Source organism: Clupea harengus, unplaced genomic scaffold (genome assembly GCF_900700415.2).
Source record: "Clupea harengus unplaced genomic scaffold, Ch_v2.0.2, whole genome shotgun sequence".
Classification (NCBI taxonomy): domain Eukaryota; kingdom Metazoa; phylum Chordata; class Actinopteri; order Clupeiformes; family Clupeidae; genus Clupea; species Clupea harengus.
In genome coordinates, this window is record NW_024879960.1 from 1,440 (window position 1) to 27,187 (window position 25,748).

The following is a 25,748-nucleotide window of genomic DNA, read 5'->3' on the forward strand; positions in this document are numbered from 1 at the left end:
AAGCTCACATTAACTAGATAGCTAGCTAGCTAACTTAAACAGAAAGACCTGAACCTGTCAGCCTAAAGAATCCCTTAAAAAAATCTCCCATGTCCTCCCATTTCTGTGAACTTTTTTGCAAGTGGTGCAAGACATTCGCAGTAACCAGGTGACCTAAACAAAGTCATTATTAGAGGCACCACAGCAATTGAATGAAGCTCTGGCACTGATGATTTTCCCAACACCCGTTGTTTTGCGATATTTAAGATCTTCTGTGTCTTGAGAAACATACATCATGATATGAAGCTTTTGTGCATGAAGTTCCACGTTTCAAACCTTTTCCAATGCTTTATTCACTGCCAACACACTGTCACAATTCATAACTTCTCCATACTAAATATTCTGGGTAAAAAGACAAATGGCTTCTTAAACTCCCCTCACCCACCTGGCCATTAAACTTTATCTCTGTCTCTGTCTCTTTTTTTTTCTCTGTCTCTCCCCATCTCTCTCTCTCTGTCCCTCGTGAATTGAGAAAGGGCCTTTAAACAGGATGTGTTCCAGAAGAGAACAGCTGTAGAGGGCGCGGTGAGAAGAGAAGTTGGTATTTTCAGAAAAAGACTCCTGAACATCACACCTGTTTCACTGAGTGACACCCGCTCATCAATTCCTGATCATGTAACCACCACACTGTGTGCACTCGGTTACGAGAGTCACAAAGCGCTTGTTTTCCGTTAATGACAAGACCTGTTGAAAAGAAGGCAAAAAAAAAAAAACACGATTATGGTTCTCTGTGATTGACTGCTAGCATGTAACCCATTCATGGAAGGAGCTTAGGGCGTGTACTGAGACCCTAAAGATCCTCTCATGAGGGAATTATATTTGTATAGGTAAGTCTCACATCAAATTCTAATTTTTTCGATTGACTATGATGAAACATGTGTTTCTGACAAACTATTGCAAGAAACCTCCAATCCCTCCCTAGAGTGCCCCCATACAAACACCAATCAATCTTCTAAGATAGATACACATATGCCATCTGTAGTGTATGATACCTGCATGAACTTGGACGTAGCTGAAAGCCACTGTTTTCTTCCAGTGTCATTTCTTTTAGTTAAACTAATACTGAGCCAATTCCTTTGAAGTGTCCTTCATGCTCCAGTCTGAGAGAGTAATTCAGTAAACCATTTGTTTGAAACATTAAACTAAATCCAGCAGAAGCCCTGCCTTGGCATATAAGGTGATGTGTGGCCCAATTAGACTTTCTAAAACCTACAGTATCATAATTATAGATATGTCATGGACACAAACCCCACAATTCTGTAGATATTTCCATTTATAACAGAACAAATGGTTCACTTTCCAGTTTTCTAAAATCTTTGCTAACATGCTGCTATTTCAATCTGCTGGAATAACCAAAGGTTTACTGGACTAGCATGAAAGGAGTCCTCCAAAAGCATTCAAGGAATCTTTCTAAAAAGCTTTTTCTGACAATGACAACGACAATGAAATACCATTGGTTTACATACAGTTCCAAGCACCACCGGTTTCAGCGAACACATAGTTGTTACATGCATATTTAAGCTAAACTTGACTGTAAATTTAAGTTTTCAGTTGCTCAGAACACTTTTCATTATGATTTTATTTTGAGTGTTAGTTCGACTGTGCGTGTTGGAATCAACCACAGGAATCTAAATATATGTGATTATAAACCACATGTCCATGCGCTCATGTTCCCTTTGAAGAAAGGTACGACAGGGCTGTGGTTTGCACTTCCGTATTTCAGGGTCAAGTTTACAATCAAAATCACATGTCACACACGAAGACAATCATTTCTATACATTGCATGCATGCATTACCACGCATGCCTCATATCATCGCACCGGAGTGTTAAAATCACATAGAGAACCAGCCTTTACGTGTATGAGCAATGCACCTATGCATAGACTCTGGGTCGTTGCTTCCTTGACGGGCGGGCGGCTATATTTTGGCATCAAGGCATCACATAGTGCGCATGTGGTGGTTGCCTCTAATCCATGTGGAGTGATTGTATTATTAGACAGATCTTGACACAGTAACCCAAAGAGTTTCAATCAAATTAAAACGTGATCGGTCAGTGCAAACTATCCTGAATTAAGACCTGATAGACCAATTTACGCTTGTTTACGATAATTCTTTCAAAATGATGAGGACTGCGTGAATCCACCTGAGATTCAGCTGGCTATGGTGAGGTGGCAAGTCGGGAGCGTTAGTTTCATCGTCATTCTCGAAAAAGCCTTGATGGTCTGATTGGGCGCATGCTCATCCAAGCTGCAACGTGTCTGTGAGCAAATTATTGGCTGCCAAATAGCGCCCTACTGTTTTTATAATAGGCTATTTGGAGTTTGTAACTAATTTATGTCAAATACGCAAAGACGTCACTACAGGAAGTTGCTTTGAAACTGTCTCTACATCAGTCCGTTCAATTTACCGTAGTGACTTATTCTGAATGCGATCAAGCACTATTTATTACAACATATGATTTGGGTGTTGCAGATTGCTGGCTGATTTTTAAAGCCACCTGCTGTTAATAGTGTAAAATTAAGAGCGCTTGAGAGAACCGACGATGCAAGTCCCCACCCAAATGTCGACCTATATGTTGAATATGCCTCTAAATAACTGTGATCGTTAGTCAGGAGAGGACAACAGGGTGAAATTATAAAGGGGAAATTATTTAGTTTCACATAGCTCAAGAGAGCGAAGTCTTTAATAGCCAGTTTAGTCACCACCTATCATCCTCTAATCACCGGTATTCTCCTCAGACGACCTGTGGTGGATAATAGCCAAGATGAAAGCACTGTTGGCACAAAACTATTTTTCTACGCGGCAGTCCACGTATCTTTCTGCGAGGACGCTTAAGATCATTAGTTCGTCTAATGTAGAAGATGTAACTTTCTCTTTCCTCTACAAAACAATAAAACAAACAAACAAACAGAAGCAGTATAGACGACAATCCTCCTGCAGGCCTATTTGACAGCTATAACTATATGACATGTAAGACATCAGATCAAAATCAAATAAGGATATTCTCGGAGATGTTCTTTTTATTTAAATGAAATCGAAATCTAACAAAACAAGCATTTCCTCTGTGAACTCATTTCCAAATGAAAATTCCACAATAATTAAGGAAAATAAACCCTTTCAAAGACATCTGATAAATAAACAGAATTAAAACACATTTATTCATTGCAGCAAATACAAATCACCACATCAGCATTGAAATCCGCATAGGAATGCGTGGAAATAAAGATAATCAACCGCATCCTCCGTCCTCAGGAAACACAATACATGTATAATATCAGCTATGACATTAACAGCCAAAATAAGGTTACAGGCCTTGCATGCCACCGGTCGGCGAGGATACCCTGTGTTGCTGTAGGTTTGACAGAAAAGATGTGATTGTTTTTAGACAGACCCGCCACCTCTTCATTCAGAGATCAAGTTTCTGAAGATGCTAGGGGAGAAAAAAGTTCCTGAGACAGCCCCCTGGCCAGACGAAGGAGGGACTGTCTTCACTTAAACGTGAACATGTTCGAGCTATGCACTGCATCCAGCACCTCCCCAAAACTTTGGAGTATAAAAGCTTGGGGAAAAAGTTAGTTTAGACAGTAGGGAGTTTCTGTTGGGGTCGGGATTGGAGATACAGAAGACCGGACCCTACCGTGTATGCTTGGACTCTAAAAGGGGAAACAAATTAACTTCTCTTGCCTCAAAGAGTCTACATGTCTAATATTTAGACATGTTCAGCTTTGTGGATATTCGATTGGCGCTGTTGCTCAGCGCAACGGTGCTATTGGCAAGAGGACAAGGCGAGGACGATCGTAAGTAGAACTTTCTTGAGATCCCTGTTGCGGATGAAATTGTGATGGTGCCCGTCAGAAACTTTGAATACCAGTGATAACCATACCGCCAGAGGGCTTATAAAAAGGAAGAGGTCTGCTCGTGCCAGGGTTTTCTGGTCAGGGCACCTCTGCATCCTATTGTTCCACCCAACCTTTCGCTCTCCTCTGCAATAAGCACTCTACTTTTTTCGTGTCTTGCGTGTGTGTGTTTTGTCTACATATGGAAAGAGCGTTGGCCCTGGATGGGCCTTTTTTTTTTACTGCACATGCATGCGCGAGCCTTTAAAGGCAAGTTGACACAGGTTTCAGGGCCCTGGTGTCCTAGCGCTATTTGATGTCCCCGAGCTACGTTTTCACAGCTGTGACTAGTTGGACATGGAGAGATGAGTCAGGAAAGCAAATAATTCAACAGTATGCTTTAGGTTTCCTTCATTCGGAGAAAATACTGGCATCAGTCAGGGTGTGTGATACATTTGGGGACAATACTTCATTACCCCAGTCAAGCGTGCAAAGTTAAAGAGAGACAGCCTGAGCCTTTTATGCTGTATGTATTAGATATAGATAGTTACAAGAAAATACAGCACACTCTTACAAAGAAGTTTGCCAAGCCTTCCTGCATCTATCTGACCAAGTAATTTGGGTGAGATTTGAAATGGACTATGAAAATATGAGCGCAGTAGTTAGGTTGAAATATTGCAAAGCTTTAATAAACAACACGCAGATGCTCAATCAATTTAAATGGACTTTGGTGCTTTGTTGGAATAACCCCCAACTCCACGTCTGATATGGCTTTAACGTCTGTCCGTAAGGTCAAGCAGATTAGTGGTGTAATTGCGCCGTTCAGTGGCTAATATAGGAAGTGCATCCCATTGGGATAATAGTTTCACAAGGATTCGCTCCGCCCCTCACTTTTTTCGTGGTAATTGAAAACACATGCAGACACTTCAGACTTTCCACTCAGGGAAAAAAGCAGGTCTCTGCCAAGCTGACAGTATTCAATTATTTCATAATTGGCAGTAAACAACAGACGACGTGGAACTGGGTTTTCTCCCTGTATGCAGAAATCAGACGTTGAATTTCCCCGCTCTGTAATGTTGAGAAGATTCAGAGATGTTTACCTGTAGGCATTAACAACCATTTTATTTAGATTATCTGTATGTCAACTCATATATTCTTACCGTGTCGTTTTTAAATATTATAGCCATAATTCCCACAAAGAATAGCAGTAGTAGGCCTCTTCTGCATCAGTCATGTAACTGGCCTGTTGTAACTGGTTCAAATAGGTTTCTGTCCATTTTAAAACGTTTGTCATGAAGTTTATGAAAAGATGTTCTTAAGTTCAACTCTCAAGCTAAACTACTTTGCTCTATTTTACTACCTCAGGCACGGGCGTAAGCTGCACGTTGGACGGTCAAGTCTACAATGACAGGGACGTCTGGAAACCCGAACCATGCCAGATCTGCGTGTGCGACAGCGGCACCGTTATGTGCGACGAGGTTATCTGCGAGGAAATAGCCGACTGTCCCAATCCAGTGATTCCACACGACGAATGCTGCCCTATTTGCCCCGACGACGGTACGAGTCCTGACCGCACATTACCGACAGGGCCGCAGTTGTAATGCTTTTCTGGGAGAGGCTCGACATATCAAGCCGAATCCTTGCGTTTCTCGATGGTCTGGAGTAACGTTTATGGATAACCTACAATGGGAAGACCTGGATATTATCCTTATCCTCGGCCCCTCGTCTGCCACTTGTCCGAATGGGATTATACATAATGGCTTTTGCCAAGTCTGATTTTGTGTTGTTGTGGTTTTTTCCCGAGTTAAACCTATAGGGCCGAAATGGGCCCTCATCATAGGACAATGTACTGTGGTTATAACAAAACATATGTATATAAAACAATAAAACAATAGGCCTACTACGACATACAAACAATGAAACAGAGTTAGAGCTTCAGAATATTGCCTGAAGAAAGGAAATACTGACAACTTTCTTTCTGATTTGAGATCATGACACTTTTTTTCTCTGTTAACTTTATAGGTCGCCAGGAGACCGTTGAGGTAAATAGTTCTTCATGAATGATTTACAATGCAATAACATAATTGTACCCATACTTATTATTGTTATTATTGTAATTATTATAACATGCTGTATTTTCATCTGTATAGGGACCCCGTGGACCAAAGGGAGACAGAGTAGGTTCCTCTTCCTCATTTAATGCTTTCTGTTTTGTTGAGACTTTTGTTTATGTCTGTACCGGTATTCTGATGCGTTCCCCATGCTAGAGTATACATTTTAAAACGGAACATGCCAATATCATGGTTATATGGAGATGTTTATAATGAGAGATCAGACCATCCGATCATCAGTCAGATAATCATTGAGCTCTTTGATGTTGCAGTATTGAGGTAGTTTTGGCTAAACTTCCAGATAGATAACTAATCCATTCTAGGTTATATAAATAAACTGGGATCTTTTATGATGTATTTCCTAACTATATTATCTTTATAATAGTGGTATATTGGCTATGCAGATAGACTGCCATTTCAAATATCTTAATATCTCTGTAGTAAGTGGTGGAGGTGGCTACCTTACACTAAACTTAAAATCTCTTAAAATTCCCCTTATTTTTCTTTCTAAACAGGGTCCCAATGGTATTCCCGGAAATGATGGCATTCCCGGACAGCCCGGCCTTCCCGGACCCCCAGGCCAACCCGGACCTCCTGGTCTTGGCGGAGTAAGTCACCCCCTCTCCCCGCACACAGACAAGTGACCCCCAAAAGCCCCAAAGGTTAACCCTGCACTCCCTGAAGAATGTGCACCCTTCAGCCACTAATGCTGCCTTAGGGCAGAGCCTCAGAGAAGTACTGTAAGCACATTCACAGGAACTAGTGCAGGTTAGGCTGCAGATTCAGTTCAGCACCAGAGTAGTGGACAGCGCTCTGGACATCACCTAGAAGAGTACATGCTGTCTTTTAGCCTGTGAATACTGCTAGGTCAGTGTCTGTTTGTCTCTGTATGACACAGAACAGAATTATCTAGCGTCTCCTTGGGAGATCAAACCAGGAAATGTAAAAGGACAACATCTAACTCAGTCTGTAATCTAGTTCAAAACCGGTCGACACACGCTTTAACCTCCTGTCAGACACATTGCTAGCTGCACACATAGCTGCTTGGAAATCGCACGACCCACATACTAAGTGCAGAAGCTGCTTTTAGACCAGTACATTGTGGTTAGGGCCATTTTGGTATATGCAACTGTCATGCATTACTGACCCCCTCACCCCTTCTCTCCCACAGAACTTTGCTCCTCAGATGTCCGGTGGATTCGACGATAAGTCTGGTGGTGGCATGCCCGTCCCTGGCCCAATGGTATGACAACATAGGCAGACGAGCACCACACAAACACAAATATTCACTGTTCATTTCTGTTAACAGTATGGACTAATGGTACGATGACACACAGACGCAGACACAGACACACACAAAACAAACACTAGTAACTTGGCTGTTCTAGCTGGCCTTTTAGCAGTAAGGGACATTCATGAGAACCCATAGAGACTTGACATTTGTGGCTGTGTTGATAACCGACACAAGGTCAAACCAAGGTCGACTAAGCATAATCAGTGAACTTTGTTGACCTACTTGTGACTTTGATTTGTATTTGTTAGTATTTGGACCCCATCATTCTATTTGAGGTCATTACTGATGGCATATTATACATAGATGTTGGGTTTAGGAAAATACTATGGTCATATCTAATGCTAAAATTTAATTTAGTTGCAACAGTTAAAGTATCTTTTTCTTTTGCCTTGTCTCTCTAGGGCCCAATGGGTTCCCGTGGCTCCCCTGGACCTCCCGGTAACAGCGTGAGTATTTCCTCTCTTTTTTCTTTTCCTCTTTTCTCATCCCTTTAACAGAGGTTTTGGCCTTGAGCCTGCCATGAGGTCAACCAGGGAGTCTCCTGCTTGGCATGTTGAGACTTGCGGTGTGGTTGGTGGCAGGCTGCTGATTTTAAAGCAAGCACTCCAATGTTTAGCCTGTAGCACATGGTTAGCCTATAGCACACGGTTAGCCTATAGCACACGGTTTCTATTACAACTAAGGCTGGTTTAGTGTCACAGACATTTAATTCTTTTAAAAAAATAAGTGTTATAACACTATTCTACAACTGTCTTTACAGAGCAACTTTCAAAGGATATACAAACTTAGTGATAAATTATGCCAGTTTGTTAGATCTTATCTGTTTAGTTAATTTTACTGTTACTTTTAGTGAGTGCTTATGATAACACTGGTGATCTGAATTTTTTGTCTCCTTACAGGGACCTCAGGGTTTCACTGGCCCCCCTGGTGAGCCTGGTGAGGCTGGTGCTCCTGTGAGTACACACACTGTGACATAGAAATATCCCCATAATGCACAAAATACAGCAAAAAAATACTCCAACCGCAAAGAATACACACACCTATACATAGAGCACAAATTACACATGTGCACACATAGAATAGACCAATAATTCAGTAATTCTTATTTAGATTCATATGCTGTCCATTATGCAGAATCCTGGAGTGTACAGATATATCTTAAAGGGTCACCTTGGTGAATTGTGAACTTTGACCTTTGACCCTGTGAACTAATAATAATGCTAGCACTACAGAAAATGGAAATATTAAAAACAATCAAATAAATGAATGTACACATGAAACACGTACTTGCTTTTACACACACAGAAACTCATAATTTATACATGCATCATATCATCATTGACAACACACACACACACACACATACACACACACCTGTGAAACGTTCACACACATGGTCTCTTACTCAAGGCTGTTGTCTTGTTTCATGTAGGGCTCCTTGGGTCCCCGTGGTGCTGCCGGTCCCCCTGGCAAGAACGGAGAAGATGTAAGTTGGTGCACACCTCTACGTTCTCAATACATTTCATACAAAAGAAGATAAAACAATGCCCCGCCATAGATCCACAAAGACCTCAGGCTATACCATTTTTCAAAGTCATCAGCAGTGCTGACAACCGATTCTGTTTTCTTTTGATTGCTGCTCGCCTGTGAAATAAGACTGGTTGACTTTGGACTAAATCAGCATTTATATCTGGAAGCTTCCCTGCTAGTAGTTGACTATATTATAGATGTGTGGTAGATCAGGACTGGAGCCATTTCAAAGATATAAGTTATTCTTGGGTTTTTCTGCTGTTGACTATTATCTGTATTGAGTGATATCCAATCCTGTGCCCTCTTAACCTCGTCCTCTTGTCCTTGTTAAGGGTGAGCCCGGCAAACCTGGTCGCGGTGGTGAGCGCGGTTCCAATGGCCCTCAGGTGAGTCTTTTATTTAAATTTTTTTGTTTTAATTTTGGAAACTATCATTTGGACACCTCAGTTACTCTCTTAAGGCCAGCCACAGAGTCAATCGATGTATAGCCCATGACTCTAAAGGATGACATTTTGTATCTGATTCATGTTCCCCCTAGAAGCTCCTGCTTTTCTCTTTCATTTAACTATGCTCTATAATAATTTATCTCTCATTCATTTTAATATTTTGAACATTGAGGATAAGTAATGCTGTAAATGTAAAGACTGTAAATTCTCTTGAATCATCATCTCAGATGATAACAATTCCCTCTCTCTCTCTACAGGGTGCTCGTGGATTCCCTGGAACCCCTGGACTTCCTGGCATCAAGGGACACAGAGTAAGTGACTCTACTATGTACGTCTGTGAAAAAATGGGTGCAATGTGAGCCCCTAAATGGTTCTCTCAACCCTCAACACAAAAGGTTTTAGACTGTAAAAAAACCTACAATCTTTTCTTCAAACAATCTTCAAAGTCTTTTCATGTGGAAGACGTTGAGGCAGACACCAAGAAGAGCCTTGGTGGGAAAGCTATGACCAAGGCCTTTTTCTCAGAGGTCACCAATTCACCTCTTGCTGCCCATCTCTTTTAGGGATTCAGCGGTCTAGATGGAGCTAAGGGAGACTCTGGCCCTGCTGGCCCTAAGGTGAGTGCTTCTGAATGACCGAACTACACCTATTAAAAAATAAACAACATTTCCCATGATGCAGTGTTAACATCATCTGGTTCTTGCAAACAGGGTGAGGGTGGTGCATCTGGAGAGAATGGTACCCCTGGAGCCATGGTGAGTAGTCTGTCTTCATCTTTCAAAACTTCTGAGAGTACTGAGAGAAACTACCTCAAATCCTTTAACGTGTACCACATAGACACCATCATAATTAGACAACTCCTCCTGAGGTCATTATTCATACTCTAAAACACTTTACACACACACTGTACAAACATAATAAACTCCTAGTGATTCTTTGATCAAAACGCTGTGTAATATTAATGAACTTCCCAGAACTCAACAGTAGAGGCAGTATTAATATTCTAACTGTTTTGTTTAGGTAGATCCTTGTGAATTGACCATTTCTTTCTGTCTTTCCCTTTTTCTTAGGGCCCACGTGGTCTGCCTGGTGAGAGAGGCCGTTCCGGTCCCAATGGTGCTGCTGTGAGTGCAACGTTTCTTTCACACAACATTTAAAATCTTCACCAGACAGTAAGAGCTCCTGAATGAGGTCACGAGCCAAGGAAGGCCCTGGGGCAATGTGGGCATGAGCTTAAATCATGACTCATCCTCACTGAAATCGTTGTTTAGACCTGAAAGACTAGACTGTCTCTTTCACATGCATATCAGTCTTACTCCTGGACATGTAGATTTGGAATGCTGGCAAACGGGCTTGCGAGCAATGACAGGATACATATATATATATACATACATATGATATATCCATATACATTAAGGACTAATTCCTAACCAGTAAGCTTGTTGGTCAGTCCCATTTGTCATTTGTTAGGCCCTATGGGCAACAATTGCACTACTTTACAGTAATTCTCATAGATAAAGATTATCTCTCAAGAATACCCCCCTCCCCCCCCCCCCCACACACACACACCTCCTACACCAACTCAATGGTATGGTATGGTATATCACAGCATACACAACTACATGCTATATGTATGTAATCCATATGTATTCTTATTCCTGTGTTTTGCAGGGTGCTCGTGGTAATGATGGTTCCGCTGGTGCTGCTGGTCCTCCTGTAAGTATTCAAACCCCCAAGACTAAAGCAGCATTATAGCTTGTCCTAGGTGTTATTAATATGTTATAAACCAAAGGGTCCAGAATGACTTTCCATGATGTTACAAACAAACATGTTACAAATGTCAAGCCATAATATGACTCTCCAAGTGTGTTCATTATGACCGTATTATGAACTCCTAGTTAATGAGGACAATATTAGATCCCACTCAAACCTTGGTGAGCTGAAAGTAAGCGTGGTCTTCCATTACATCTTCTCACATCTTGATTGTTTTGATCATTATTAGGGCCCAACTGGTCCCGCTGGTCCTCCCGGATTCCCTGGTGGCCCTGGATCTAAGGTGAGCCATCTCAAGCATATGTCAGAATACTTCCCTAAGCCTACTCCAACACTAAAGTTTCCCTCACCAAGATAGCGTTATGTGGGCATTTAGAGCAATACTATCTTGTGGTAGTTACCTTGTTAAGGACAATTTGTATTTGAGGTCTCTTTACATAGAAGTATACAGAAGAACCATTATAAAACATAGCGAATAGAAACAACTATAATCTGCATTAGTGAAAGAGAGACAATTGTTTTGAAGTAGGCTAAACCCCTTTTGCGAGTAGAGAGATTGATTGATTGATTGCTGATCATTGAGATGTGTAGTAGATGGAGAAACAAGATTGAAAAATACCAATCCTATAACTTATGTTAACGCCAGCGGAATGATAATTATCGTTCCTGGGTCCAAGGTTCAACTGTGGCCAAGCTAAAACCCCCAAAACAATGTATTTTATGTTCATCTGGTACATCATACTGCAGCTGGTGCACCAGTCCCCTTTAGCTAACTCTGTCTGCCGTGTAGGTAGAGCATGTAAGGTCATGGAGTCACCCATGTAACTAAAGCCTGACTATGTTCCGCTTAACCCCACAGGGAGAGCTTGGAGCTCAGGGAGCTCGTGGTGGTGAGGGACCTGCCGGAGCTCGTGGTGAGCCTGGAAACCCTGGACCTGCTGGCGCTGCCGGACCTGCTGTAAGTGGACCTAACCTGTCCTTTTTGTTGTTGTTGTTGTTGTTTATTTCTTTGCTTGCTTGTCTGTTGCTCTGGATGACCTGTGAAATGTGTTGATGAGCCGGCTGTGCGTCACGTAGTCACTACTAACTTTGCTGCCATTTTGTTTATTTTGCCTTGTCTTCATGACAGGGAAACAACGGAGCTGATGGTGCCCCCGGTAACAAGGGTGCCCCTGTAAGTACACAATTTTTGCTTTTTAAAGCAATTTTAGTTTAGTTTAGTTTGTTTTGTTTAGTTTTAATTTTAGTTTAGTTGTGTTCAACTTCTGTCAAGCGGGGTGGTTACAATTAAATAACTGGATCTCTGCTGCCCCCTACAGGGTGCTGCTGGTGTTGCTGGAGCTCCTGGCTTCCCTGGACCTCGTGGTCCCCCTGGAGCCGCTGGTGCAACCGGTGCCCCAGGATCTAAGGGTAACACTGTAAGTGGCTCAATCACACTATTACATAATACCCCCAAATGTACTTTTTTTTATATAGGATTGGTTAATTTCATTAAATTCATTAGCATTCTCTTTTGACATTAAACTGAATATATTATGTTTATGTGTAAACTGAATGCATTTATCTTTATGCCAGGGTGAAGCTGGTGCCCCCGGATCTAAGGGAGAGTCTGGTGCCAAGGGAGAGGCTGTAAGTACACCTGCATTTCCCCATAAACCCTGTAAAACAATACTGATGACATAACCCATACCCCTCAGACACATTTAAATAAAAGATCAATTAATATTATTTTAGTATATTAGTTGCCTACTGCATTCAACATGGCATCTAGTTTTTTGTTTTGTTCATATTAACAAATATAGTGCATGTTGTTGGTAGTGCATTTAAATAAAAAAAATGTTTTTAGTTAATTATATAATGTTTATTAAGGAATCCTTAACTTATACCACAAACACAATACATATTTCTTACAATTTCAGATCTCTGGCATAGTCATACTGTTTTTCTAGCCCTTTTTAGCCATGACTACATACACAGTGTTCTTGACCCTGCCAAAGATGCACCTGGAAGAATCGCACATATATTTTAAGACATTGTCAACCATCTTGTATTTCTCTCAGCAGCTTTAACTCTTGTTGTCTCTTATTGTTTAGGGTGTTGCTGGAGTCCAGGGACCCCCCGGATCTGCTGGTGAGGAGGGCAAGAGAGGCGCTCGTGGTGAGCCCGGTGGTGTTGGAACACGTGGAGCCCCTGGAGAGCGTGTATGTACCCCCAACCATCCCATTCCCTTTCACTTTCACCATTCCTGACATCCTGACATCATTCCTTTCCCAGTCAATGTTCCCAGTTCTGCCTGAAGTGTACAATTTGTCTACGACAGGAATTTGGTGATAACCTATGAAAGTTGTTGAATGGCTTTATTGTTAATGGCCTGGAATTCACATTAGCCTATCTGTGTTCTCACAAACCTAGATTCATGACAGATACTGAGAAGTCTTCAAAGAAATTATCCATAAAAACATTTTTTTAAACCATCATTCCCTGCTATTAGAGGCAATAAGCAAATCTTACTTGATGCACATTTTTACTTAACTAATACAATTTATATTTATATATTTCATGAAACTACTTACTATTAAAAAGCCTGTGACATTGGCAACTGGCTTGCTTCTTGTATTGCCATTTTGGATCTGTAATAGCCGTTGCAGCGCTGGTCTTGTCATAGGTCTATCCTTGTTACAACACTTTGCCAGGTCTCTTGCTGTAATACATTTATCATGGTACTGACACACACATCTGTATTTCTCTCTTACAGGGTGCCCCCGGTAGCCGTGGTTTCCCTGGTGCTGATGGATCTGCTGGCCCCAAGGTGAGATACAAAAAAAACCTATTCTGTTTTGAAAATCTGAATAGTTTTACGGATGAACTAATTGATGGACTGATTGATTCATTGACTGACTGATTCATTCAGTCATTGTTTGACAACAAAAGAAAACATAATATGGAAGACTAATCAGTACTTTAAAATGTATATTATGGAGAAAAATATGCATTGTGTCTGACACAAGGACTTCACAGTGCCCAATCATTTTCTAATCATTGGAGTTCATTCAGGGTGACATTTTGGTTACATCACTCTTCCCCTCTTCTCCTCTAGGGTGCCACTGGTGAGCGTGGTGGTGCTGGTGTTGTTGGACCTAAGGGTTCCTCTGGTGAGCCTGGCCGCAACGGCGAGCCTGGCATGCCTGGATCCAAGGTGAGTTATTACACAAATTAAATCAAATTAAAGATCAGAGATCTTTACAATGGGGTATACAAGGGGTATTACCTTGTAGGAACTGGAAACCCATCGGCTAACTGGAAATGATTATAGTGTATCTGTAACTTTGCTATGCCATTTGACCACTTGCCCTCTAATTGACCTTTCATACATTTTTGCCCATCTTAGGGTATGACTGGTAGCCCTGGCAGCCCTGGACCCGATGGAAAGTTGGGACCTTCCGTAAGTAGAGCACCTCTTCTTCAGCATTTTGAAAACCACTCAACACAAGCTACCTTATGCTAAATCACTCGACACAAGCTACCTCATCATGCTCAACCACTTCACACAAGCTACCTCGTGCTAAATCACACATTATTTCTTCTCAGTGTTTGTTTACTTCACATAACAACAGCTAGCTTATAATGCAGAAACAGACACACCTGTTCCACAACTCAGCACACAAGGTCAGCTAGCTACCGAATTCTCTTGAGCAGTTGTAAAAAAAATTTAAACAACCTGGTAGATCTATACAGTATCTTCAAGTACTCGATTCAAAATACAAAATATTAAACCTAAAATGATTTGTCGACACCTTTTGAATCCTACAACGTGGAATTATATTAACAATCCACATAAATTCATGGAGGGTGGTTTATAGAGGTTCATTACATTTATCAACAAATCAACCACAAAATCCATTTTAGCGAATAAAAGCCTTTGAGAGCTGTAAGAGACTCATGGATTTCATCCTGAACCTTATAGGGTGCCTCTGGACAAGATGGCCGCCCTGGAGCCCCTGGCCCTGTTGGAGCCAGAGGCCAGCCTGGTGTCATGGGATTCCCTGGACCAAAGGGTGCTGCTGTGAGTACCAACACATTTTACATGAAATTAAATTAAATGAAGTTAAATAGGCTAAGGATGTTGATAACTTTGACCTAGAAACTGCTATGGCTAGTGAATGGTCCCTCATTAGTACTTATTGATAATAATGAATAACTGTCTTAAATTAGATGAGATGAATAGTAATGTTGAGTTAACTTCCAAGAAGATGTAACTCACGTTATCACAATTTTGTCTTCAGACCTAACATCTTCTTTTCCTTGACAGGGTGAGGGTGGCAAGCCTGGTGAGCGAGGAGTGGCTGGACCTCTTGGCCCAGGAGTAAGTACACTCAATCAGCCATTGACTACCCTCTCAGCACCCAACCTCAACCCTAATATTATAACTTAATAAAAAGGCACACCTTTATGACCTCTGTATGTCTTATTTTAACCGTGTTGTTATTCTCTATAGGGTGCTGCTGGCAAAGATGGTGATGTTGGTGCTCCCGGTGCCCCTGGCCCATCTGTGAGTGCCCTACTTCTCCACCATCCCATAATGCTCTTCTCCATTTCCACCTGTGTAACATTTTAGCCCTCACCTAGCAACCTGACATAGCTTGCTAGATGAAGTCTAAACTTGCTACATGACTTTGGCAAATACTCAATGCTAGCCACAACACTAAATGTTCCCACAATGGATGCTATTTTTCTCTGATGAATGTGATTTTTCTCCATTATCTGTTCCAATAGGGTCCTTCTGGAGAGAGAGGTGAGCAGGGACCAGCTGGTCCTCCCGGATTCCAGGTGGGTGTTTTCTCCTCTGGGAGTGTTGTAGACGGTAAATCACTCTGGGAGTGTTGTAGACGGTGAATCACTGACTTCGTCTCATCTGGTTTTCTCCCCTTTGTCTCCCCACTACAGGGACTTCCAGGACCTCAGGGTTCCACTGGTGAGCCTGGCAAGGCTGGCGAGCAGGTGAGCACCTCAAGTCCATTTCCAGCATATTTAACTCCTAGAGCCAGGTGTATGGTGGACACAAATGTTCAAGAAGAGGGCACTAAATCTAATGCCTTTGTACAAAATGTTGTTACATAAATGTTCATTCAACTCATTTAACTGCGATGTGACATAAACTGATTCATCAACATATCTCTTCCCCATAGGGTCTTTCTGGTGAGGCTGGTGCTGTTGGACCTTCTGGATCTAGAGTGAGTAATTCTCCCGCAATCAGACAGATCTGCCTTTACAACAGATCTGCTCAGCATCTATGGATCTTCTTGTTACTGCTGTACAGATCCTTCACAAAAGCTCACATCTCTTTCTGGTCTTCCTCAGGGCGACAGAGGATTCCCCGGTGAGCGTGGTGGCCCTGGAGCCGCTGGACCCGCTGGGGCCCGTGGTTCTCCTGGATCTGCTGGTAACGATGGAGCCAAGGTAAGAGTCCAAAGATCGTGACACCAACCAGTGTAGCCGAAATAGATATATATATATTATTAAATCAGCTGAACTTGTGGTCAACATGACTGTCCACAAAGTCAAAACTACATAATAATGTCTGTTATTACATAGCCAGAACCATGACCATAATTGTAATATACAGACAATTACATCCAGATGACCACTTTGATAATGACAATGGCTATGATGGTTTTGAGACATATTTACCAGCACTAATACCAGCACCAGCTATCTTAACAAGATGTTAACAGAATAACCCTCATCTAAATGCATAATCCCATTTTCTCCTCTCTGTCTTCCCATCCCAGGGTGACGTTGGTGCCCCAGGTGCCTCTGGTGGCCAGGGAGCCCCAGGACTGCAGGGAATGCCCGGCGAGCGTGGTGCTGCTGGTCTCCCAGGACTTAAGGGCGAGAGAGTAAGTGCACCAGATTCTCAGTGGATTATTGATAGATTCAGTACATTGATATGGGATTTGGTGGCCACCAAAAACACAACAACAAAACGCAGATCTTAAATGCTCTCTATGGCACTTTGCTTTCAGTGTTTCCCCAAAATCGGCTTTTTGCTTGCATTGTGCCCTACATATAAGTCACTTTGGACAAAAGAAGATGTGAAATGATTAAGTCATTATTGTCACTTTAGTCAGATAGCAGTTGACCCTGGAGTGACTTTCACAGAAAGAACTTTGAAACAAAAATATTTTTAGTTAAACAAAATAATTGAAAAAATAATGTTACGGTGCACACATCTGTGGACTAGAACTGTAGTTCTTGGTCGACTTGTACTTTACTGATTTATTTTTCATTGACAGGGCGAGCAAGGAGCCAAGGGAACCGATGGTGTCACTGGTAAGGACGGTGTCCGTGGAATGACTGGACCTATTGGACCTCCTGGCCCTGCTGGTGCCCCTGGTGACAAGGTGAGCCTCCTTGGTTTTAAACTTTAAACATAAAAAATGCACATGTACATTGATTGTTGATCACTGTTCGCTTTAGCCTCTAGCATGCTCTAGCTAGGTCTTCATATGTTGTTTCATTCCACCTAGGGTGAGGGTGGTGCTCTTGGAGCTGCTGGCCCTACTGGTGCTCGTGGACCCCCTGTGAGTATATTTCACGAACTTACAAACATTACATACTATATTCGTTTAGTTATAGTGATAATATATTGATTAAACTGGTTATACTGATCGTCAACATCAATAGTCTTAGCAGTAGAATTAAGGCAAAATAATTGGTCTCACCAGATTTGAAGTCATGACATGACAGTATAACAGCACACAAAGTCACTGTATCAGAATGCAGCATTTGACCCTTTAGCCTTAATTCACATGATTAACTCTCCCATGTTTGGCCTTCTGCTAGGGTGAGCGTGGAGAGTCTGGTCCTCCTGGACCTGCTGGATTCGCTGGACCTCCTGTAAGTATCCCAACAGCCACCTGGCCTGTCCACCAGCTATCCACACACCTGATCCTAAATACCCCACCTAAATGGGGCGCCTAATCTCCCACTGACATGTGCCTGGGCACTGTGCTGTATGCGGGCTTACTCAATCTAATCTTTTTCTTCTTCCTCCCCATACAGGGTTCTGATGGTCAAGCTGGTGGCAAGGGAGAGTCTGGTGACACCGGTTCCAAGGGTGATTCTGGATCTCCCGGACCTGCTGGAGCCACTGGTGCCCCTGGACCTCAGGTACCAAATTCACCTCACCCACAACCCCAGTGACAATTTTCCCAAAACCAGGCCAGGAGTGGGCATGCCCATACACCACCAAGGCATCTCTAGAGTGATTGCAGGGAGTCATTCATTAACAGAGACACTCACTTGACGAGTACAACTGATCAGTTGTTTGAAGACTAAGATCAGTTCTTGGAAAGATTCCAAACAGGTGTGCACCTGCATGGTTAGAATCAACACCAGCAGCAATTTTACATGGACAAGGAATTATAGTCGAGCAGCGTGCCAGATTGATAAAAAAAAAAAATCAAGTAATACAGTAAGACAATGGCAGATGTAGGGGCTAATTCCCCTTAACTTATTTAGAAATGTACTTTTTCCCTTTTCTCAGGCTAAACGTCTGTAAATTTGGTCAGGTACAACACTGTACTAGAAATCCTGTGCAAGTGATTGTGGAATAGCCTATGTACACTGCCTTGCCCATCATGGCAACTACGACCAACGCTTACTGGATATCCTGTTAGTCTGGATGTTGATTATAACTTTAATTTTGATTTGCCAATTTACTTATTTGATTTACCTATAAACAAGCAAATAGCAATTCTGCCGTGTTCCACACTGATTAATTCTACAGCATTCCTAATTGGCCATTGTAACTTTTTCACACACCAATGCAATGGTGATTAAAAAAATTATCACAGGAAGTCCTAAGAAGTCCTAAGAAGTCACAGGACTGTTATACACCTAATAATATTAGATCACTGTTTACTCTTCCTGTTTACTGATACATGTTCACATCCACCCAGGGTCCCGTTGGTGCTACTGGATCTAAGGGTGCCCGTGGTGCTGCAGGACCTCCCGTAAGTATATTCATTTTAAAACAAATTTAAACTATAAACACAACCAAACTACTTGTCATTAAAATAAGTGTGCCATGATTCTTGGTACTCAATATCATACGCATTACTGCATCATTCATGTCTACATTTTAACATTTCATTTCAACCAGGGCCTGTGAGAGTTGAATTTAACTTGCTGGGCTTTTGACCAATTTTAGGGTGCTACTGGATTCCCTGGTGCTGTTGGCAGAGTCGGACCTCCCGGCCCCTCTGTAAGTAGGCCATTTCTTACCATCCTTAGACTCAATAAAAACAACATTCTCACAAACGCACAATAGTGACCCATGCAATACATCAATCTACAAAAAACCCTTTCACTATAGGTCGGCAATTCACATAGCACTGACACTTAAATGCATTTTGTATCAAGGCCATGTTGTTCATAAGTTCCATCAAAGTCATCATCAAGACTCTGACTAACCTATTTGCCATTCATTACCTTTCACAGGGTAACTCCGGCCCAGCTGGACCTCCCGGGCCTGGTGGCAAGGAAGGACCCAAGGGAAACCGTGGTGACACTGGACCCGCTGGTCGCACTGGTGAGCTTGGTGCCGCTGGACCCCCTGGCGCCCCGGGAGAGAAGGGAGCCCCTGGTGGTGAAGGACCCTCTGTAAGCCCCAGATACTCATCTAATCCATTTATCCTTCATTTGTAGAGCTCCATATCAGATGGAGTGTCTTAACAGACAGTGACCTCAAATATTTGCATACAATCTTCAAAGGTAGTTAGGACACAATAGTCATACAATCTCCATGTCGTTATTAAGTTGTACAGCAGGTTACAGACATTCTTAACGGCTGACTAGAGCAGAACATCCCAGTGCATCCTTTAGCCCTTGTTCATTCATTGAGCTCTTTTTTATTCTTTCTAGAAGATCTTTTTGGAGTATTCACCTAACATGTTAAGCTCTGTTGGTGCTCAAGAAATGTAAGTGTGCTCTGCCTTATTTATTTAGGGAGCCTCAGGTACCCCCGGACCAAGTGGAATTGCTGGAGCCCGTGGTATTGTTGGTCTTCCTGGACAGAGAGGCGAGCGTGGTTTCCCTGGTCTTTCTGGACAGCTTGTAAGCATTCCCCTCTACTGAACAACTTACCAAGCCTAAATACAACTCAGATCAAAGAATGGCGATAGATAAGACTGTAACTTATATCATAACTCCTGACATACAGGAAGATGTATTCTTTGGGACTTAGCCTTGTTTCTCCATGTTGTTTTCTTCTATCTTGTGTTAATAACAACAAGGGTGTTTTCTTGATTGCTCACATCTCTCATTATCTTCTTTAGGGAGAGCCTGGCAAACAAGGACCTGCTGGACCTTCTGGTGAGCGTGGACCTAACGGGCCCATGGGACCTGCCGGTCTTGCTGGACCCCCTGGCGAGGCTGGTCGTGAGGTGAAAATCCTTTCTTGACTTCGCCCAAATAACAGCTGCCTTTAGAACAGATCTGGTTCTGATCTGGCTCTGATTTCCAATGTCAGGTACAATGAAAGAAGTACACATGTCAAGTACACAGAATAATTTCTCCTTTGTTTCTCATAGGGTGCTCCCGGACAAGAGGGCGCTGTTGGACGTGATGGTGCCGCTGGCCAAAAGGTTAGTACATCACTCTTTTGGTTACTGGTGAATTCCTTTTGAAATTCAATGTCCTCAATACCTGTCAGTGTACCACACCAGCTCTTCTTTTGACTAACTTTTCACCATTGCCTGGTTCCACCATAGGGAGAGCGTGGTGAGTCCGGTGTTTCCGGAGCTCCTGGTGCCCCTGGACCCTCTGGTGCTCCTGGACCAGTCGGACCTGCCGGCAAATCTGGTGACCGTGGAGAGTCTGTGAGTGTCCACAAAGCCTCCATAACATCTGGCCTGCCCCAATAAAGAGCAGTGGAGACAATGAAAATACATCCCATTCTAGGAGGGCCTGAAATAACATCTGTTTTCTCTCCCTCTCTCTATCCAACTCCAGGGTCCTTCTGGTCCTGCTGGCTCTGCTGGCCCCGCTGGTCCTCGTGGACCTGCTGTAAGTACTCCTCATTTTCCCTCCTCATCCTTAGTCTATCCACTTTGGGGGAACAATGTGCATTTCCCTGTATTTGGTAAATGCACTTCAGGATTGTCTCCCTTCTACTATCTTCATACGGATTCTTTGGGATTCTGTCAAGTTTCCTTATAACATGTTCAGATCATTCCGACAAAGCTGTAGGATCTCAGTACATTCATTTTAATACGTTCATAAAGTTTCCTAAGTTTATAGTTGAATACGTTTTCTTATAACATGTTCAGATCATTCTGATCACTGACCAAGCTGTAGGCTTGCCCTCAGTACATTGATGTTTATCTTGTTCCTAGAATGTTCCTAGTCTGTGTAGGCTTGCTCTAATGTATTCAGGCTGTGGTTTCTTTTAAGCATCCAGAGACCATCCTTATTGTTGAATCTGATGTTGGCGTACAATTGAATTGAACTAACTTGACCTCCTTTGCACTTTGCACATCACAGGGACCCGCTGGAGCTCGTGGAGACAAGGGTGAGGCCGGTGAGGCTGGAGAGAGAGGCATGAAGGGACACAGAGGATTCACTGGCATGCAGGGACCTCCAGGATCTCCTGTAAGCCAACTTGCACCGCTTGACTTGCACCGTAAAAGATTTAAAAGCTACAACACCAGTAGTTTGAGAACAAACAAACATCTCCACTCCACACTCACACCTTTACCTGGTGTTTTCAGCCAATAATCTGCATTGTCATGTTCTGATTGATAATGGAGGAAAGACCTTCTGAGCATATTTTAACCAGAAACACACTTTAGCTTTAAGTGTCTTAGCACATTTAATTTGACCAAAACAGATATGTCACTATAGTGCAATGTATTTATGGAATTTAAACATTATTTCGGTGAATAGGGATCTTCTGGTGAGGCCGGACCTGCTGGTTCTTCTGGACCTGCTGGACCTAGGGTACGTATTTGTTGTATTTTGTTGCAGTACGCTTATATTTTTGCACTGATTTGTACAATAAAGACAAATGCTACTATGCTATGTAGTCTCAGCTATGTAGTCTCCAGGAGCATGTATTTGTTGAGACCAGTGCTTGCAGTATAACTACAGGTTAATCTATTTTAGTTGACTTTGAGTAATTCCATAAAATATACTGTATATTTCATCTTCATCACATTCACTTCATCCTGTGAAGTCGTCAAGTAAACAAGACAAAAGACCACTTCAGCTTGAGTGAGGGGAAGTTAGGTGCAATGTCTCTGCAATTCAATCTCATGTTAGTCTCTCTCTTTACCACACCTAGGGACCCGGTGGTTCTGCTGGCTCTGCTGGTAAGGATGGCATGAGCGGACTGCCTGGGCCCATTGGACCCCCTGGACCTCGTGGTCGCAATGGTGAAATTGGACCTGCTGTAAGTCAACATCACCAATCTCTGCAGTTCGCCCCACTGTCAATACACAAGATGTGGTTACAAGTGCAACTATAAGCCTTCTGCTATCCCTTTTGTTATTCTTTAGGGTCCCCCTGGACCTCCCGGACCTCCTGGACCCCCTGGTGCCCCTGGTGGCGGATTTGACCTCGGCTTCATTGCCCAGCCTCAGGAGAAGGCTCCCGATCCCTTCCGTTTCCGTGCCGACGATGCCAACGTGATGCGCGACCGCGACCTGGAGGTTGACACCACACTCAAGTCCCTGAGCCAGCAGATTGAGAGCATCCGCAGCCCCGATGGCACCAAGAAGAACCCAGCCCGCACCTGCCGTGACCTGAAGATGTGCCACCCAGACTGGAAGAGCGGTAGGTCGCTCTCTAGTTGTGTCTGCTAGTTTATGAGCTTACTGTTTGCCCCTCCATCAAGAATACCATACCAGATTAATGGTATTGATGGTTTCCTTATTATTATTATCTGACAATATAAAGGTTGGGCCTGAAATTACTTCTCACACCACTTACTTGACAAAGTCTTTAGAAACTCACAGTCATATTGCCCCATGTTTCCCAACCAGGCGAGTACTTCATCGACCCTGACCAGGGCTGCACTGAGGATGCCATCAAGGTCTACTGCAACATGGAGACTGGTGAGACCTGCGTCTACCCAACTCAGGCCGACATTCCCAAGAAGAACTGGTACACAAGCAAGAACATCAAGGAGAAGAAGCACGTCTGGTTCAGCGAGTCCATGTCCGAGGGCTTCCAGGTAAAAATCCTTTACCCCATTTGAATCTTTTCCTTATTGTTTGGAGAAGTAAAGTCTTCAAAATGTTTCCTGCATCATCTGATCACCACTCCCTGTATGTTCAAGGCACTGTTGCTAATTCACCTTTTAATGCCTTCTCCCAATCAGTTCGAGTATGGTAGCGAAGGATCCAACCCACAGGATGTCAACATTCAGCTCACCTTCCTCCGCCTCATGGCCACTGAGGCCTCCCAGAACATCACATACCACTGCAAGAACAGCATTGCCTACATGGATCAGCAGACAGGCAATCTCAAGAAGGCTCTGCTCCTGCAGGGCTCCAATGAGATTGAGGTCAGAGCCGAGGGCAACAGCCGCTTCACATACAGCGTGGTCGAGGATAGCTGCACGGTGAGTTTTCTCCTTTTCTCTCTGTACATGAATGTGTCTTTGTTCTCTTTCTTGTGACTTAAAGGTAGAATTTTATGTGGCTAGTGTGTTGTGTAGATAAATGTGGAGAGAGTCAAAGACCGGTTTAGTGAAGTAATTTCTGCCATAGTGATGACTGTAATGCTGTATGAAGACAAATACTTAGTGGTACTCCCTGTTCAGTCTTCAAATCTATGATAAAACAATGAAGAAAGAACCAGTTTATAGGAAAAGATCTAAGTTCCCTCAGGTACTGACTGCCCTCTCTCTTTCTTGTCATCATCGCAGTCGCACACTGGTGCATGGGGCAAGACAGTCATCGACTACAAGACAACGAAAACATCCCGTCTGCCTATTATTGACATCGCTCCTATGGACGTTGGTGCACCCGATCAGGAATTTGGCATTGAAATTGGCCCAGTCTGCTTCTTGTAAAAGAGAAATCTGGACTTGAAATTGTTTGTGTGTGTGTGTGTGTTATTTTTCTAGCAGTCATCTCTCTAAATCCATTTCCTATGCATTAAAAAACCCTCAAGTTTGATTTGGCTGTCAAAATGGTCCACTTGCTTAAAGCTGCGCTGCCGAAGACAGTGGTCGTGTGTTATCAAGTTTTTTTTTTCCTGGGACCACTATGTTATCACCACCAACACCGAGGACACTTTAGAAGACTCATTTGTTTCACTGGCAACAAGAAAATAATTTATACTTGTAAAGCGTAAAATCTCCCCCCTGGAATTTAAAAAACATCAGATACAGGTGACTTTTTTTTACCACTGCGGAAGGACAATGAAAAAGAAAAAAACAATGCTTTGTACCATGTTCAGGTGTTAAATAAATATGGAAAACGACTGTAAAGTGTCTTGTTGTTCTAACCTCCAGGACAGGAAAATACCATTGTTCTTTCAAGAGTCACATTGCAAGCATCAGTAGAGACAGGGGTTCGACTTCATTTTGAAATCTAATGGCTACCTCAGACAAGAAATCAACTCTATCCAGTGTTAGACAACCCCAGGGTAGATTTTACACAATGGAAGTATGATTGAATGGAGCAAGCAACAGCTGCGACGGTGCTATATGAGGCCTTGTTAGTTGGATGTATTAGAATTCTGCTTTTGGAAGTAATGTTTTGCTCTCGTTCTTGCTTTCAGGGCCTTTGGTGCTAAGAAACCACATGATCTTGTTGTTCAGTTGTAACAGATGCCATCTTTTTAACGTTTGTGCTTAAACAGTACTTGAGCCTTGGTTAGGGGTAAAAACTACAGCTGTGATGCACACAGTCTTTGTTAGTGTAGAATAAGCAGGTGGATTTGTTTAAACTATTTTGTTTTGTTTTGTTTCAAACACCTTTTTGACACTTTTTGGTTGTTGTCTTTTGGTTTTCTTTTTACACCCCTCCCTTCATGTTGTCCAATTGCCTTTGGCAGTTACCCCTCGAGCCCTTTTGTATTTGATTTCATTTGTTTTTGACAAGAGTTTTGGGAAAATGAAAACAGGAAAAAACTGAGAAAGTCCAACTATCATGAGAGAAGCAGACACACCATAGGGGATAAAATCAAGAGGATCTGTACCTATTTTGTATATGTATAATAATTTGAGATGTTTTTAATTATTTTGAATGCTGAAATAAAGCATGTTAAGTGGTCGACCTTATGTTTGTCAGACGTGATCTTGACTTATCCCTTCACTGCCCAAAGGACTTGAATGAAGCATGGCTTGCACCTGTTACAGTTGTTTTTGACTGAAAGGAAGATTAAAGAAAATCTCAGAAATAATTGTCTTACAATTGTACCTGTTTCTTTGAACTTCAGCATTGTCTTTAAAAAAAAAACATTTCAGTCAACAACATGCTTATATTGCTTCAGGAGATTTGGAATTTATTGCAAGTGCAGAAAACACTTCCAGCTACTGTACAATAGGCCTACCTTAATTTGGAACTTTGGTCCTCTGCAGTGGTTGTCTTGAGCTTACCTGTATCGAAACCATTTTTCTATTTGAAGTCTTTCAATTACCCATGATTTGAAACGTACGATTCCTTTGTATAAATCCAAAATGTAATCCAACAGATGGGAGAGAGAA

At 42.5% G+C, this 25,748-nt stretch overlaps 1 protein-coding gene across 1 annotated transcript; it reads left to right on the plus strand.

The window, feature by feature from the left end:
* Positions 1–3,604: 3,604 nt before the first annotated feature.
* On the plus strand, positions 3,605–24,521 carry col1a1a (collagen, type I, alpha 1a). Its single transcript, XM_042705789.1, has 51 exons — positions 3,605–3,836; positions 5,241–5,432; positions 5,898–5,917; positions 6,026–6,052; positions 6,502–6,594; positions 7,158–7,229; positions 7,682–7,726; positions 8,180–8,233; positions 8,713–8,766; positions 9,143–9,196; positions 9,514–9,567; positions 9,820–9,873; positions 9,967–10,011; positions 10,327–10,380; positions 10,928–10,972; positions 11,259–11,312; positions 11,889–11,987; positions 12,159–12,203; positions 12,349–12,447; positions 12,605–12,658; positions 13,123–13,230; positions 13,785–13,838; positions 14,127–14,225; positions 14,418–14,471; positions 14,994–15,092; positions 15,339–15,392; positions 15,525–15,578; positions 15,803–15,856; positions 15,974–16,027; positions 16,216–16,260; positions 16,388–16,486; positions 16,819–16,926; positions 17,323–17,430; positions 17,557–17,610; positions 17,873–17,926; positions 18,092–18,199; positions 18,991–19,044; positions 19,242–19,295; positions 19,532–19,693; positions 20,039–20,146; positions 20,368–20,475; positions 20,623–20,676; positions 20,803–20,910; positions 21,044–21,097; positions 21,575–21,682; positions 21,977–22,030; positions 22,374–22,481; positions 22,588–22,864; positions 23,074–23,264; positions 23,412–23,654; positions 23,961–24,521. The coding sequence occupies exons 1-51, from the start codon at positions 3,755–3,757 to the stop codon at positions 24,105–24,107; spliced, it is 4,332 nt and encodes a 1,443-aa protein (XP_042561723.1). The 5' UTR covers positions 3,605–3,754; the 3' UTR covers positions 24,108–24,521.
* Positions 24,522–25,748: the final 1,227 nt, after the last annotated feature.